Genomic DNA, 14111 nt, shown 5'->3' on the forward strand with positions numbered 1-14111 from the left:
TTATATAAACAGTTAATAGGCTATTTTTTATAATAATTTTGAAAATAATTTGAGCAATTTCAAAGGCAAACCATTAGTTGTTTTGAAAAGAAATGCCGGTTTTCAACTTTGACTTTCTATGACGCTTCTACGATGACGTTTCAAGACGACGCTTACTTCTGTATCATTTTGTACGTAACTGAGAAATACAATGTAGAAAGTATTAAAAGTAGATACATTAAATAAACTGTTAATGGCCTATTTTTACAATAATTTTGAAATTAATTTGAGTTTTTAATTTTTTTTTAGAAGGAACGCCGCTCCGTTTTAACGTTTTCAACTATGACTTTCTAACAGATTGGCTAAACTAATCTTAAATAGCTAGTAAAAAATAAATTTTTAAAATCTGAAAGCTCATTTGACGCCTTATAACTATATCAAAGAAACCACGATTACTAGAAAAAGGTTTTTTCTAGTAATCGTGAAAGAAACTGTTCTAAGTTAATTGCATTCCGTATTCGTATTGTGACTCAACTACAACCTTAACTTTACCATAATAGCGAAATGCTGCTGCATTTAAATGTCAGTCGTTCACGGTAGCTACACCTAGTTTGTATTGTATATGTTAAGGCTAAGACCATTTACAAGTTTTCCGAACTTTTTGCGTCGAAGTAACATTGTAAATTTGTAGCTAGTATACGGTCTTTTCAGCCTGTCATACATTATTGCAACGTAACAGAATATTCAATTCAGCCTAATAAAGTAATGTCTTCTTTTGTTTAAAAGGATGCGTCAACAAGACAAATTTTAATACCATCAGGCTCTGACTGATTGAGATCAGTTATCATCTATGAAGCTACGTATCATCTGCTTGTACGCTGACTGCACTATTAGCCTGAGTCCAAACGAGGAAATCATGAATGGTTGATGATAGATAACCAACGCCATTGTGGTTCTAATTTTAAGAAACTTATTCATCCTAATTATTGTAGGAGGGTTCTCGAAGTTTTCGTTTTATTCTCACACACTTCACGTAGTGGTTGAGAATATATAACCACATAAAACAGAATAAGTAATTCTACTGACTGAGTTTATACGATACTAGTATAAGCCTAGCTATGCATAAAGTAAATTTGATTATAATAAACTGTTTGATAACCACGTTATTTCTGACTTTTGTAACTTTTTATTTGTTTTAGAATGCCGATCAGCTAACAAGTTGAATAAAATGGTTTCGTGTGATGTCCAGGATTTTTTCTGGACTTTCCTGGGCAATGTAGAGTAATTTACGCATATCAAAATATTATATTTTTACAAACAGAGGTGTATACAAAATTAAAGGCAATTGGGGCAACAAATTAAAGGTCCAAAACTGGGTTCTAAAAAGGACACATTTGAGGATGATAGTTTGTCTTGCAAAAAAGCAAATTATGCTGCCCTATTGTGCTCGAGGGCGGGAATCGTCTATGCTCTCTTTGTCATTTTTGATTGCCAAATTTCGAATCAACATAAGTTTCCTACATCATCTCATTACACAAAGATGGCAGAAGTAGGTCAGGTCCCAGCGGTGGCCTAGGTGGAAGTAACGCCCGCTGACGACATGTGGCTGAATCACCCGACACAATAACTCGGCGACATTACTGACAAGGCCTTCTCAGCGTCATCTGACCTACAGTTCAGCAGACCAGAGATCACTTCTTGGTATTTGTCACTATATGGAATATAATATTGTACATTAATCTTCTTTCAATTAGCTGAAATTCTATTTGAAGATCATGCTAGCTTAGATCATAAATGATTTACCTGGAGTCTGTTGCAATAGAATCCGTCAAAATGGATTCTGGTACAGTGTCAACCCACCAAAGAAAATAAAGAAGTATGTGCTGCAAAATATAAAACTATCGATGAGAAACAGGTTAGGTGTTGCTAACTTGCTTACTGCTCGTAGGTACATTTTTTTCCTATGAGAATCTCCGTATGAGTTTGAACTAGTTTTCTTGGGGCAAGGTCCTCCGTTGACAAAAGGTCCCGAGTTTATGACGGCACGAATGGTCATTCTAAGCTCTGATTGGTAGGGGAGAGGGGTCGTTTCAACTCTCCGTTACATTCTGAGTCAAAACGTTCTGTTTGGCTAAGAAATTGCCAAGTTCCCGCTTTCATTGCGTAATTTTTGATAGGAATATAGGGCAAACTATGAAACATACATATTTTACGAATCTAATCCAAGGAATTTTTAAGCTCCATCCAAATAAAGGAGGACACCAAGTTGGTTCACGGGTCAGTAGAAGCTGTGACGGGATTACTTCTCTCGTGGTGGATGGATTACCATGATTCCCCGTTTATTTGCGTACTTATGCCGTTTTATACTCAATAGAGTGTACAGCGTGGTACAAAAACCACTTATCACACCAAGTATTTTCACACGTAGGTCTACCAAGGAACTTTTGTAGATTCAATTGTAACGATGATGCAGCAATGAAACCTGGAGGTGAAGCCGAGAGCCGAGACCTTGGTGACATGGCGAGCGCATCATTAAGTGTCACCTCTAGATACAACTGGCGAACTGCCAAAGCAACAGTCGTCATGGTGTGTCGGAACACTTCGAGGAATTAAACCATTGTATGCTTACAATATGTATCCAACCTTATAAGAGTCAGTATAGAATTTATAACAGGAACTATGTTCAAATGGATTGTGAATCTTACAAAATATTATGTATTTATTATCTGTAGTATAAAACTGCATATTAATCAATAAATCGGTAAGCTCTTGCATAGCATATGAGTGAAGGATGAGTGTAGAATGAATTGTGATGATATATGTAGCTTTGCTACTAAGATCAAGTTCTGATATGTTAAGAGCACGACAAGCACACAATCGTTGAAAACAAATTAGTTTTAGAACGTGAAAGCTTGTACCGTGGGGGCATGTTCAGAAACATTAGCATGTTTAGCCGCCATCTTGAATTGACCGGGTAGAAAGCTACAATAAAAGCTACAATACTGACTTTTCTCAATTATCAATTATCAATCCGGCTTTCATGATCTAAGGTGATCTATATCAGCTTCTAAACACCTCACATCCTACAACTGTACTGGACCAACAGGATACTTCTATTATCGATTGTTTACGATCCACAGCAGTTAGTTCCAATAACTGTCACAGCAGACAATACTGCAATAAACAAGTGCATTACCAGCAAGATTGATTTCGTCGTGATCGGCCACTCGTCTGAATGCCTAGTCTGGCGAAACAACGATTTCCCACACTTGCGGTGCGAAAAACAAACTACAGTTTTTATTTAACATGAATAAGGAGCTAATTTTCATTTTACAGGGCCGTTAAAATATTTATTTCTCAAATGTGTTTTTGACGTCGTATTAGCAAATGAATTAGGCTTGATGGCTAAAATCGTTTTAAGAAATGGCAAATTCTTGTAAGATTTTAGTCAACCCATTAACTTGGCGATAAAAAAATAATTATAAATATACAACGACAAAATATCCTGGGTATATTGACACAAGACGAGACATGGACCTAGCATTGGTAAGTACAGTATATTAAATACAATTAGAGATTTGTATGTAATATTGACATGATGAATGTAATGTATTGTTTTTAGTTTACACTATAGGGGAACCATAACGATTCTAATATTCATCACACTATCTATATATATAAAAGGCAAAGCCCTCACTGACTGACTGACTGACTGACTGACTGACTCACTCACTCACTCACTCATCACTAATTCTCCCACTTCCCATTTACCTAGGAGGCTGAAATTTGGTACACTGATTTTTTAGGCATTAAATAGGAAAACTAAGTGGTTTTTATTCTGATCGGACTCTCGGGCTCCGCCCCAGTGGCTCTGGAGTTTCCCATGTCAACCTAATGAGTACTCATATATAAATGGAATAAATGAATCTTAACAGCTGTTTCAATTAAACAAGTTGATTCTGTTCTATGATGTTCAATAGCATTAAAGTTACAAGGATTACCAACAGAGTGCAGCACTATTATTTTTTTTTTATATTTGACAACAGCTAATTTTAAACCAAAAGGTGAGTGAGCAAAGCGAACGAACTTCAACCCGGAGGCGAGTTAGCGTAGCGAACGAGCTAACCTGAAGGCAAGTGAGCGCAGCGAACGAGCTCCAACTTAAAGGTGAGTGAGCATAGCGAACGAACTTCAACCAGGACGTGTGAGCGCACCGAACGTGCTCCAACCTAAAGGTGAGTGAGCGTAGCGAACGAACTTCAAGCAGGACATGATTGAGCCATGCGAACAAGCTCACATATGAAGTTAAACGGGGCAAAGCCCGCGGGTACAGCTAGTCTATATATATAAAAGGCAAAGCCCTCACTGACTGACTGACTGACTGACTCACTCACTCTCTCACTCATCACTAATTCTCCCACTTCCCATTTACCTATGAGGCTGAAATTTGGTACACTGATTCTTTAGGCATTAAATAGGAAAACTAAGTAATTTTTATTCTGATCGGACTCTCGGGATCCGCCCCAGTGGCTCTGGAGTTTCCCATGTTAACCTTATGAGTACTCATATTTAAATGGAATTAATGAATCTTAACAGCTGTTTCAATTAAACAAGTTGGTTCTGTTCTATGATGTTCAATAGCATTAAAGTTACGAGGATTACCAACAGGGTGCAGCACTATTATTTTTTTTATTTATGACAGCTAATTTGCAACCAAAAGGTGAGTGAGCGTAGCGAACGAACTTCAACCTGGAGGCGAGTTAGCGTAGCGAACGAGCTAACCTGAAGGCAAGTGAGCGCAGCGAACGAGCTCCAACCTAAAAGTGAGTGAGCGTAGCGAATGAACTTCAACCAGGACGTGATTGAACCATGCGAACGAGCTTATCATGAAAATTAAGAAGTTAAACGGGGCAAAGCCCGCGGTTACAGCTAGTTTGTCTATATTCGTGTCTGCCTATCAGTCAATAAAACGCAAGAGCACTTTTTTGTTCGCGTTTCACAATAACGAGAAATCCGTTGTTGGCGAAACTTCTCGAGATGTTTGAGAAATGGTTACAGAATACTTATTCTCCCCGTTTGATCAACGTAAAGGGCGTTTACAAACCCTCTGGTGCAATTTTGATCAAATGTTGTTTCCCGAAAACTCGATTTACTGATAATAACATAAAATAAGGTTCCCTTAACAGTATGCCTATACATGCATAGGGAGGTTTTTATACACTTTAGTCTTTTAAGTCTTTCCTAGGACTCAAACCACCACCCTTTCTATGGATTTAAACTATATTCTATGTTAATTCCTATATGATAAAATGTTTCGTTCTTGGCTCAAAAATGATCAAAAATATGTGTTTTTAACTATCAGTAACTGCAAACGTAAGTTTCAGTAGGTTGTATGTATGTATTTTTGTGTTGTTGTATTCGATTATCCTGAAGTGTAAATTCAACAACGTGATTTAAAAAAATAACTTTGTGTTTCCTTGACAGTACCTCTACTCTCGTTGAAAATGTGATCACAAGAATAATTTAACTGTAACCTGTTTCCATGTCTTTAATCTAATAGCAATCAGATCAATTCTGATTGCTATTAGATTAAAGACCTCAGATAATTATAATTGCAAATACGTGATAAAAGTCCTGTTTTATTCATTTTCTATTTTTTAAAGCAATTAAAACCGCTTAGAGATGTCACAACCGTATCGTGTTTAGACTAATTTTGCAAGTAATATTATTAAGAACTCAGTAATTAGCGTAATGATTATGTAAAATCAAGAGCTAGGAAATTGTGGTCTTGTAGCACCAGGCTGGTTGGTGATTCTAACAAACACCATTAGCACAATCGGAGGGTAGGCCGGGCTGCAGAGTGTTTGTGCCAATAGCGACCCTGCTAGTTTTCAGTGCCACATGTGACCCAGAAGACGATTTTGTAAGATGAGTTGTGTCAACCAAAGTAACATTCCTGGCAAAGATAATCAAGAGCATTTTAAATGTCCTATGTGAGAATTGGGACTTTTATTTACCTGGTCTGAAAACCCAGTTAATCAACAAAACCAATGTACGTTTAGGTAGTAATATCTTCTATTATGGACTAAGGTAGAAGTTTCAATCCATCTTAAGTTTGACCAAATATGATCGTAGCTTAATTTAACCTCCGACAGAATGAGCTTATTACCAGATTTCTGTAGAATACACATAATTTCTTACCAATCTATTGATTAGAGCTTGGTACTATGTATTTTCGATGTTTTAGGTAAATTTCTTGAAAGGGTTTTATTGAATAACACTAATTTAGAAACTAACTATGAAATAATCATGCAGTTCAAGGTAAAAATAAATAATAAAATAAGTATCCATATCATCAGAGGCAAAGTAAAGTGGTGAAGAAAAATATTTGGATAATCTCAGACCAAGAATAAAACCGACATGGCTTCTTCTTGGCAACTCTTAAGGCCAATGTTAAATGTCTTGATGATTTTTAAATACCGGTACTTTAATACTTGTCGATGAAATGGCGACCAAACAAAGTACTGTACTGTAGGTATTTTAAGCCAAGTATGAATGGAGATGAGTGTAGGATGAGTTGTGTAGGCAAGTACGAGTTATCCTGAGATAGTGGCTTTCATCAATCAAGTTTTTAGACGTAAAAATCTATAATTCCAAACTTAAGCCTAAATCCTTCCTCTGGGTTTCCAGAAAAATTTTACAAACATACAAATCCACAAACACACAAATAGACATAGCTTGTATTAGAGTATAGAATTTGCTACTATTTAATTTTAATGATACCACTTAAATTTATTGAAAGAAGACTCAAAATGTTAGGGTACAAACAAACAGGAAGCGGCACAGCTACAGACTTACGCAGAGGGGCTACAGACATACAGAGGGGTTTCAATTCCAGCTCATACATAAGTAGATTATGCTTGCAGGGGGTACAAGGTACGATTCCAGGGGGTACAAATCCACGGGGGTACAATTACGGGCTGTACATCTCTTGCTCTTTTTGGTTTAAAAAATATTTAACGGGTTCACTGATCAGATGCCTACATTTATACATTAGATTCCTTTATAATCCAAGTGTACAGGCAGGAAATGTACACCTTTGTGGGAAGTCAAAATAACATTAATGATCAGTAGGAGGTACACATCCAGGAGGGTATAATTCCGGCAAACCAGTAAGAATAATAATCTCATAAGGCATTTTTTTTCTTTAAAACGGCCAGATATTGTGTTTACTACAGTTATGTATATGGTTTCGTTTTCGTACTGTATCTGTAAAAGAGCAAACTTTATATGCAAGCAGAACAGGCTAAGGACACACTACTAAGTATTATAGAGTAAATTAATTTAATGTATTTCTTCTTTTTCAATGTTTCAGATCTTTTTGACAGCTGTGATTTTGCAGAAATCGGCAGCTCTTCCAGTTGAGTAAGTATGGCTGTCATGATTTCTAAAGAAATAATTTTTTTTTTTATGTATACTGTATTTGTACTTAGGAATACAGGGACAAAAGCCCCACTGTGTGTTGACTATAGGTTGTTTGGTTGAAAATAAGTAATAAATGACAGTACCATCTTTTCGATCACTGTATATCCCCGCTCCACTGTGTAGGCGCCCTTACATAAGGCGAGTCTATATGAAAACCCCCCAAAACCTATGGACACATTTTTACTGACATAGTGCTATCTGTTATTAACCTAGGAAATCATTCAACACCTGGAAGAGAATCCACTCTGTCAACTCTTTGATATTGAAAGTTGTTTACCTAATAACCATTCCTAATTTTGAATGTTGAATGCTTACATTTTAACTGGAATTGGTTTTTATGTATACTTGAAAAATATGAATAACTTGGTATGGTGATTGACAGCCAGTATACTGCAGTAGCCACAGCCAATGGCCAGCCGCTGTACTGGATCAGCAGTCCCTCAGCCTTCTACAGAGATGCCCCCATAGCTGCATCATCCCCACCTGCACCCTCCGCCTTCTACAGAGATGCCCCCATAGCTGCACCATCCTCGTCTATACCCTCCGCCTTCTACAAAGATGCCCCGCAAGCTGCACCATCTTCGTCTGTACCCTCCGCCTTCTACAGAGATGCCCCGCAAGCTGCACAATCCTCGTCTGTACCCTCCGCCTTCTACAGAGATGTCCCCATAGCTGCACCATCCTCGTCTGTACCCTCCGTCTTCTACAGAGATGGCCCCGTAGCTGCACCATCCCCGCCTGCAATCCCCACCCACTACACTGCTGATGCCAACAACAACTTCCAATATCCACTGTCTCCTCCAGCAACTGTTGTTGCTCCCGAATATTCCTGGATCAGAGCAGGTGTTCCCGCCACAAGAAGCCAAGGAGTGCCATTGGCAGGGACATCTTCTGCTACACCTGAATTTAAAGCTCAAAACCCTAACCCTGAAGCTAACAATCTTTCACTACCTACTTTCAACAATCTTTACACAACCTTACCATTAGAGGCAACAAAAGAAAAAGCAAAAGAACAGGTCATGAAGGAATCAAAAGAACCTCAAGTCACTGTGTATGCTCCAGGCTCATACATAGAACCTGATTACATTCTGAATGTTTTCAAGAAGTTTTTTACTGAACTCGGAGGGACCGGTGTATTCATTTACGCACCAGGTTCAGTATTTACGACAAAAAGCGGAGATGTTTCTACTAACTCCTCATATCCAGGATCTATTATGAATTCATCAGCTGTAGAACCACCAACCCCAGCAAAACCTATTTCACCTCAAACTTCAACATTGCCGATGATGTATTCTAAATCACCATTGGAATATCTTAGTAAGTCTGTTAATATTGTAAATCCATAAAATATAACAAAACAACAGGGGGTTTCAAAAGTTCAATTTATGAAAAGTCAATTGAGACGTGTTAAAAGTTGCAACTTGAATTAAGAAGCAATAGTTAATTGTTGAATAGTTTCATTGTGATAAGTAATTTTTTAAAAAGTATCAAAATGTAGTTAAGTTACTTAATAGTGCTGTTAAACTTGACTTGCTGGAGTAATTCAATTATTATTTTTTTAATACTGTACAGTAAATTGAAACACAACCATAAATAACAAAATTAACCATACAATCTCTTTTAGACAAACATGGGGAATGGTTCTCCTCTACCAATATACTTTCCCTTTACACTCTTGCACAGGCTTAATTAGATCAGCCTAATTTAAACACTTTTACATTGACAGTTTCATAGTTTCTGGCAAAGACTGTTTGTTACAAGGTGAAATTCTTAATGAGAAAAAGAGGGAAAATGCACAAAGAAGAAATACAAAGCAGGAGGAAGAGAGAGAGGAAGAAGAGGAAGCAGAGAAGGAAGGGGATGATGATTAGATTAACGACTCTAATGTTTTTCACTCAATTTTGATAATAACATTGAAATTTGTGCTATTATGAAGTGTATCTTATTCAGCCACCTTTAATGTCGTTGTTTTTATATTTAGTTGTTGCACTTGGGAACAGTTGCACTAAGGGATACCAGCAAAGCTGGTCAAAGCAAACGGGACTGGGGCTCACGATCAATTCAAAGGAACCCCCACCATTGCAAGCTCAGTGGAAGTATACATTCTGCCCTATAGAGAAAATTCAATGATGTGAATGTTACCCTCAACTGCCCCTACTCCTACTTTTTTCTTTAACTTTAAGGAACAAACGAAAATTCGTTGTAGCGAATTCCAGAAATGTTTACTAGAATGTAATCTTTCCTTTCCCCAGATTAAAATGGTCGCGTCACTCATCCTACACTTATCTCCATTCATACCTGGCTTAAAATACCTACTTTGTATGGTCGCCATTTCATAAGAAAGTATTAAAGTATGGATATTTATTTATACTGATACATATTACATACACCTGTAACTTAGTGGAAACCACTGCCTTACTGATCGCTAAAAGGTAAAATAATAGGCAAAGCACTTAAATATATTAATTTAATAATAATTACATACTGAAGTCAATAAATACAAAAATATTAACAAAGTCTAAGCTCAAACATCTTTACATTTAATTTACTTACATTGTAGACTTACACTAGTGACTTAAAAATCCTTAATGGTAAACTGCAACTAATAGTATTCAAAATTTAACAAAAATAATGTAAACCAAATATACTTGTATTTAGAGAGGGAGTATTTCATTAAATTTACAAAACAATAGGGGATTTTGAGAGCTACAAATAATGTACTTTTTTATGGTCTAAGTAACACTGTATGGCAGTTTGTTTGTAGCTTACTAAACACAATTCATTATAATTAGGTATACTTGTTTAAAAAATTGCATGACATTTTTAAATTGAAAATATTTTCACTGAGAATAAATAAGAAAATGGGTTGTCTGTAAATTTGAGTCTCCGCTCCCGTCATAGCCAAGTAAGTTAGCCTGAGCCCCTTGTCAGGTTCTTTACTATATCATCCCCAATGGGACTACAAGTCTCAAAACATTTGTGAAAAAAAATTGATACTCTCACCAAGTATAAATCAAGTTCTGTGATCAGGTTTCTGTAGAAAGAAGGCCAATCTCTGTTGAGATCAGTTTTCATTAGACAGGTGAAGAAAAGTACGTGTTTCAATGAGTAAAAGTTGCATAAGTGACTTAGGTAGTTCACAGAAGTCCTCACATATTCTCCCAGGGAGGGTGGCTGTGGGTATTCATTAGTTTCCACAGAGATAGTGATTAATGTCATTGAAACTTTTGCTTTCTTGATCCGTGTGTTTAAGACCAAACAGGGTTTTAAGTTCTTGACAGCCTTTTAGAGACGTCCCCAATCAGCATGTAAATTTCCTTCTACAGTCACACCATGATCCGTAGACATAATTTACTTGGGGAGAATCAATTTTCTTTTGCAGCATTTTTGTACACAATGTCAAACCTAATGGTGCCTTAGAGGTGGAGACCGACTAGGAAAAAAGTGGCCAAGCAAAGAACAGGACATTGGTTTTAGATTTAAACTAGCTTGCTTGGTCAAGCTTGGTGGAAACCATAGCTTACAGACAACCTTTGTATAAATGTTTTATTAATGTATAGTTTAATAATTTTTCAAGAATAGTGCTTACAATGATTTTATTTAAAACCACACTTAAAGCTTTTGTTTTATACTCTAATGGTTTCTCGCATATCCGTTGCAGAGCAGAGGTACAAATTATTGCTTTTCACTTATACATTATATATAACTAATTAACACGTTCCCTACCGACCGTCACACTTCTCTATACCTGAGGGATGAGTATAGGTGGTAGCAAATGTGTTAAATAAACTTTGCTTTATGCCAATAAAAATGTTGTTGGTCTAAAAAACCTGCAATACAAAATTTGAATACAGATAAATAAGGTTTTACAATATTATTTACTTCTCATTTATCTTAAGGGGAAAGAAGATTTAAATCCTCTTATATGCTGTAAAGCAGTGGATAACAATGTAAACCTGGTTGCATCCACTAGGAACGTCGTCCGCAGCTGGTAGGATACAGTAGGCGGTGGCGCTGATGGTGGCAATGTGCTGATTCAGGTGGCAGTGGTAGAGTGATCATGACACAGTGTTGCTGCTGATCCAGTCCAGGTACTGAGTGATGCGAGTGTAGACACCCGGGTATCCTGGTTCGCCACATTTGTTGCCAAAGGACACAATGCCAATCTGCATCCAACGGCCGTTCTTCTTCAGCACCAAAGGTCCACCAGAGTCCCCCTGAAACAGAGACAGTGTGAGATAAAAATAGCTATAAACATTAAAGAAATTATTCTAATTAACAATCAAAAATACTATGTAAAACTATACATGACAGTAATCGTTTATAGGAGTCACTACTGAAAAGCTTTGCACTGTACGATGGGCATCAGTCCATAGCATTATAGGAAATAATTGCACACAGTAAGTAATGGGAAATATTATAAGACCTTCTTCTAATCATTCTTTAACCACAGTTATATTAACAAAAATTGATGAAATGAATTTTAAATTAGCTATTTTATTGATAATTTTAACCAGATTGAGGTAGGTAAATCACTCATTATGGAATAATTTCTGCAATTATATTTTAAAATATTGTAAATTAGTACAATAATTTATTTATATAATAACTAACTGTATTAACCTATAAGTCAATGTTTATGATACGGTTTTACATAGATGCTAATTTTTCATCTACAATCAGAGCCAGCCTTGAGTAGTGCGGGGCACAGTGCAAACATTTATAGCGGGGCCCTTATTACAAAAAAAGTAGTACCCCAACAATACTAACAAACAAAAATCTTAATCTACAGTATTAGTATTTATGCTAACCCCCTTTCCTTTTCTTTTATAATAATTGACATAATTGATACAAAAATCACAGATCCTTTAAATTTATTTTTGTATTTGCAAGCGTAGGGCCACCCGAGGTGCCACACTGTGCAGTCACATCTTTTGCTTCTAAGCACTGGGTTTGGTGATTACAAAGCTTAAAAGTGATTGGTGGGATTTGAACCTTAATATCTCCAATCCCTAACTGATTGTCCACACCCTTATGAAATGAAAATGTTATATACTACAAAGTAATCCTAAAAACATATTATATTACCTGACAAGCATCTTTTCCACCCTCCTTCAATCCAGCACAGATGAAGTTCTCGTTGATAGGCTGAAAGTATGTTCTGTCACAATCTTCATTCTTCCAAACAGGTAGAGCCACTTGTCTCTGTACTGTACTTTCTTTACCTCCTGCCAAATTAATAAAAGGATTAAACAGTGTTTCCTCAATAATCTGACACTTTTGTTGTCTGACGTACTTGGTACACCATCGGCAGTCCTATCAGTGGAAAAAACGATGCGTCAATGCAGCAACATGAATCCCCACACTTAGTGATGTAGTTGTAGAATTTTCAGTGTGGGATCACCATTGTTGCAGATAAATACAGGTCACTTCCCTATAAAGGTTCTTTGAAAAAAGCAGAGTGGAAGCACCGTTCCCATACGTCCCCGCCCTACTACACCATTTCTGCACAATACAGGATGAAAAAAAGTCCTGAGACAGTTAGAAATTTAAAAAAATAATACAGAGAGAGCTATATAACCACTAGGAGTCAGAAGGCAATTTTAAATGGAGGTATAGGTAGACATGTACATAAAATTAAAGGTCTTTGTTGGTGAAACACAGTGCCACAAACTCAAATAGATAATTGACGAAAAACATGACAGCCGTTTAAAGATTCCTTAGATTTTCAATGCAATTACACTCTTACCTCCTCATGGAGGCACCTGCTAGGAGTCAGAAGAAAATCATAAATGTATGCATAGGCTGATAACCATATCAAATTAAAGGGCTTTATTAGACGAATACATTACCGTGAATGAACACAAAAGAACAACTGAGTATTTTAATTTTACTAAGACCCTTAATTTGATGTGCATATACGAATAATAATTACATTTCACATGTACTATTAGATCCCAATAAATCCTAAAGAAAGGTCATAAAGGTGTTCAGAGAGTATATAAACTTGTTTGACGTACCATAGTATGTCGTGCCCCATCCGACCACAGTAGGCTGGTCGCCCACAAAGTTGCTGTGTCTGTACTGCGGAGGCGGCAGACATACGGGGATGACATAACGTGACCGTCGCGCAGATTTCTCCAACACCAGCACTGCGATGTCATTGTAGAAGCCGACTCTGCTGAACCTCGGGTGAGCCCTGACCTCGGCCACGCGGTACGTCTGAGGACCTGACGGCTCGTCGTTGCGCTTCAGGTCGATATCTCCAAGCCGCACTGTGAACTGACGAGCCTGGAACCTGAAACACAACACTTGTTTGCTTTTGTATAGTTTTCAATTATTGTCATTGAGGATTTTTAATACTTAAGAATTGGCTAAAAACTTACTTGCTTTTTGGTGGCTAAGAAATTTGATTTAACACTTATAATCATGATACTAAAGCATATTTTTATATTAAAGTTAATCAAGTGTTTAGTAATTAATTCAGTTCAATAAATTATTTTGTAAAATTGCTGGTACTATCACACAGTGTCATAAAAACGATTCATCTCTCTACATCATAGGGGACTTACACACTGACCAATGTGCTAAAACATATTGCTATCACTATTATGAACTGTTAACTTCAGATTAGTCTACCTTTTATG

General features: G+C 36.8%; 1 protein-coding gene across 1 annotated transcript in view; it reads right to left on the reverse strand.

Annotated features, from left to right (window-relative positions):
- Nucleotides 1–9914: 9914 nt before the first annotated feature.
- LOC128986759 (uncharacterized) overlaps nt 9915–14111 on the reverse strand; it is a 36787-nt gene continuing 32590 nt past the window's right edge. Inside the window, exons 7-9 of the mRNA XM_054407276.1 lie at nt 13485–13762; nt 12553–12692; nt 9915–11681 (exon numbers count right to left, since the gene is read on the reverse strand). Of these exons, the coding sequence (XP_054263251.1) occupies nt 11523–11681; nt 12553–12692; nt 13485–13762 (577 nt within the window). The 3' untranslated portion in view covers nt 9915–11522. The remainder of the gene's footprint in view (nt 11682–12552; nt 12693–13484; nt 13763–14111) is intronic.

This window comes from Macrosteles quadrilineatus, unplaced genomic scaffold (assembly GCF_028750875.1).
Source record: "Macrosteles quadrilineatus isolate MER2022 unplaced genomic scaffold, UCM_ALF_1.0 Scaffold_1__1_contigs__length_201487025, whole genome shotgun sequence".
Lineage (NCBI taxonomy): Eukaryota > Metazoa > Arthropoda > Insecta > Hemiptera > Cicadellidae > Macrosteles > Macrosteles quadrilineatus.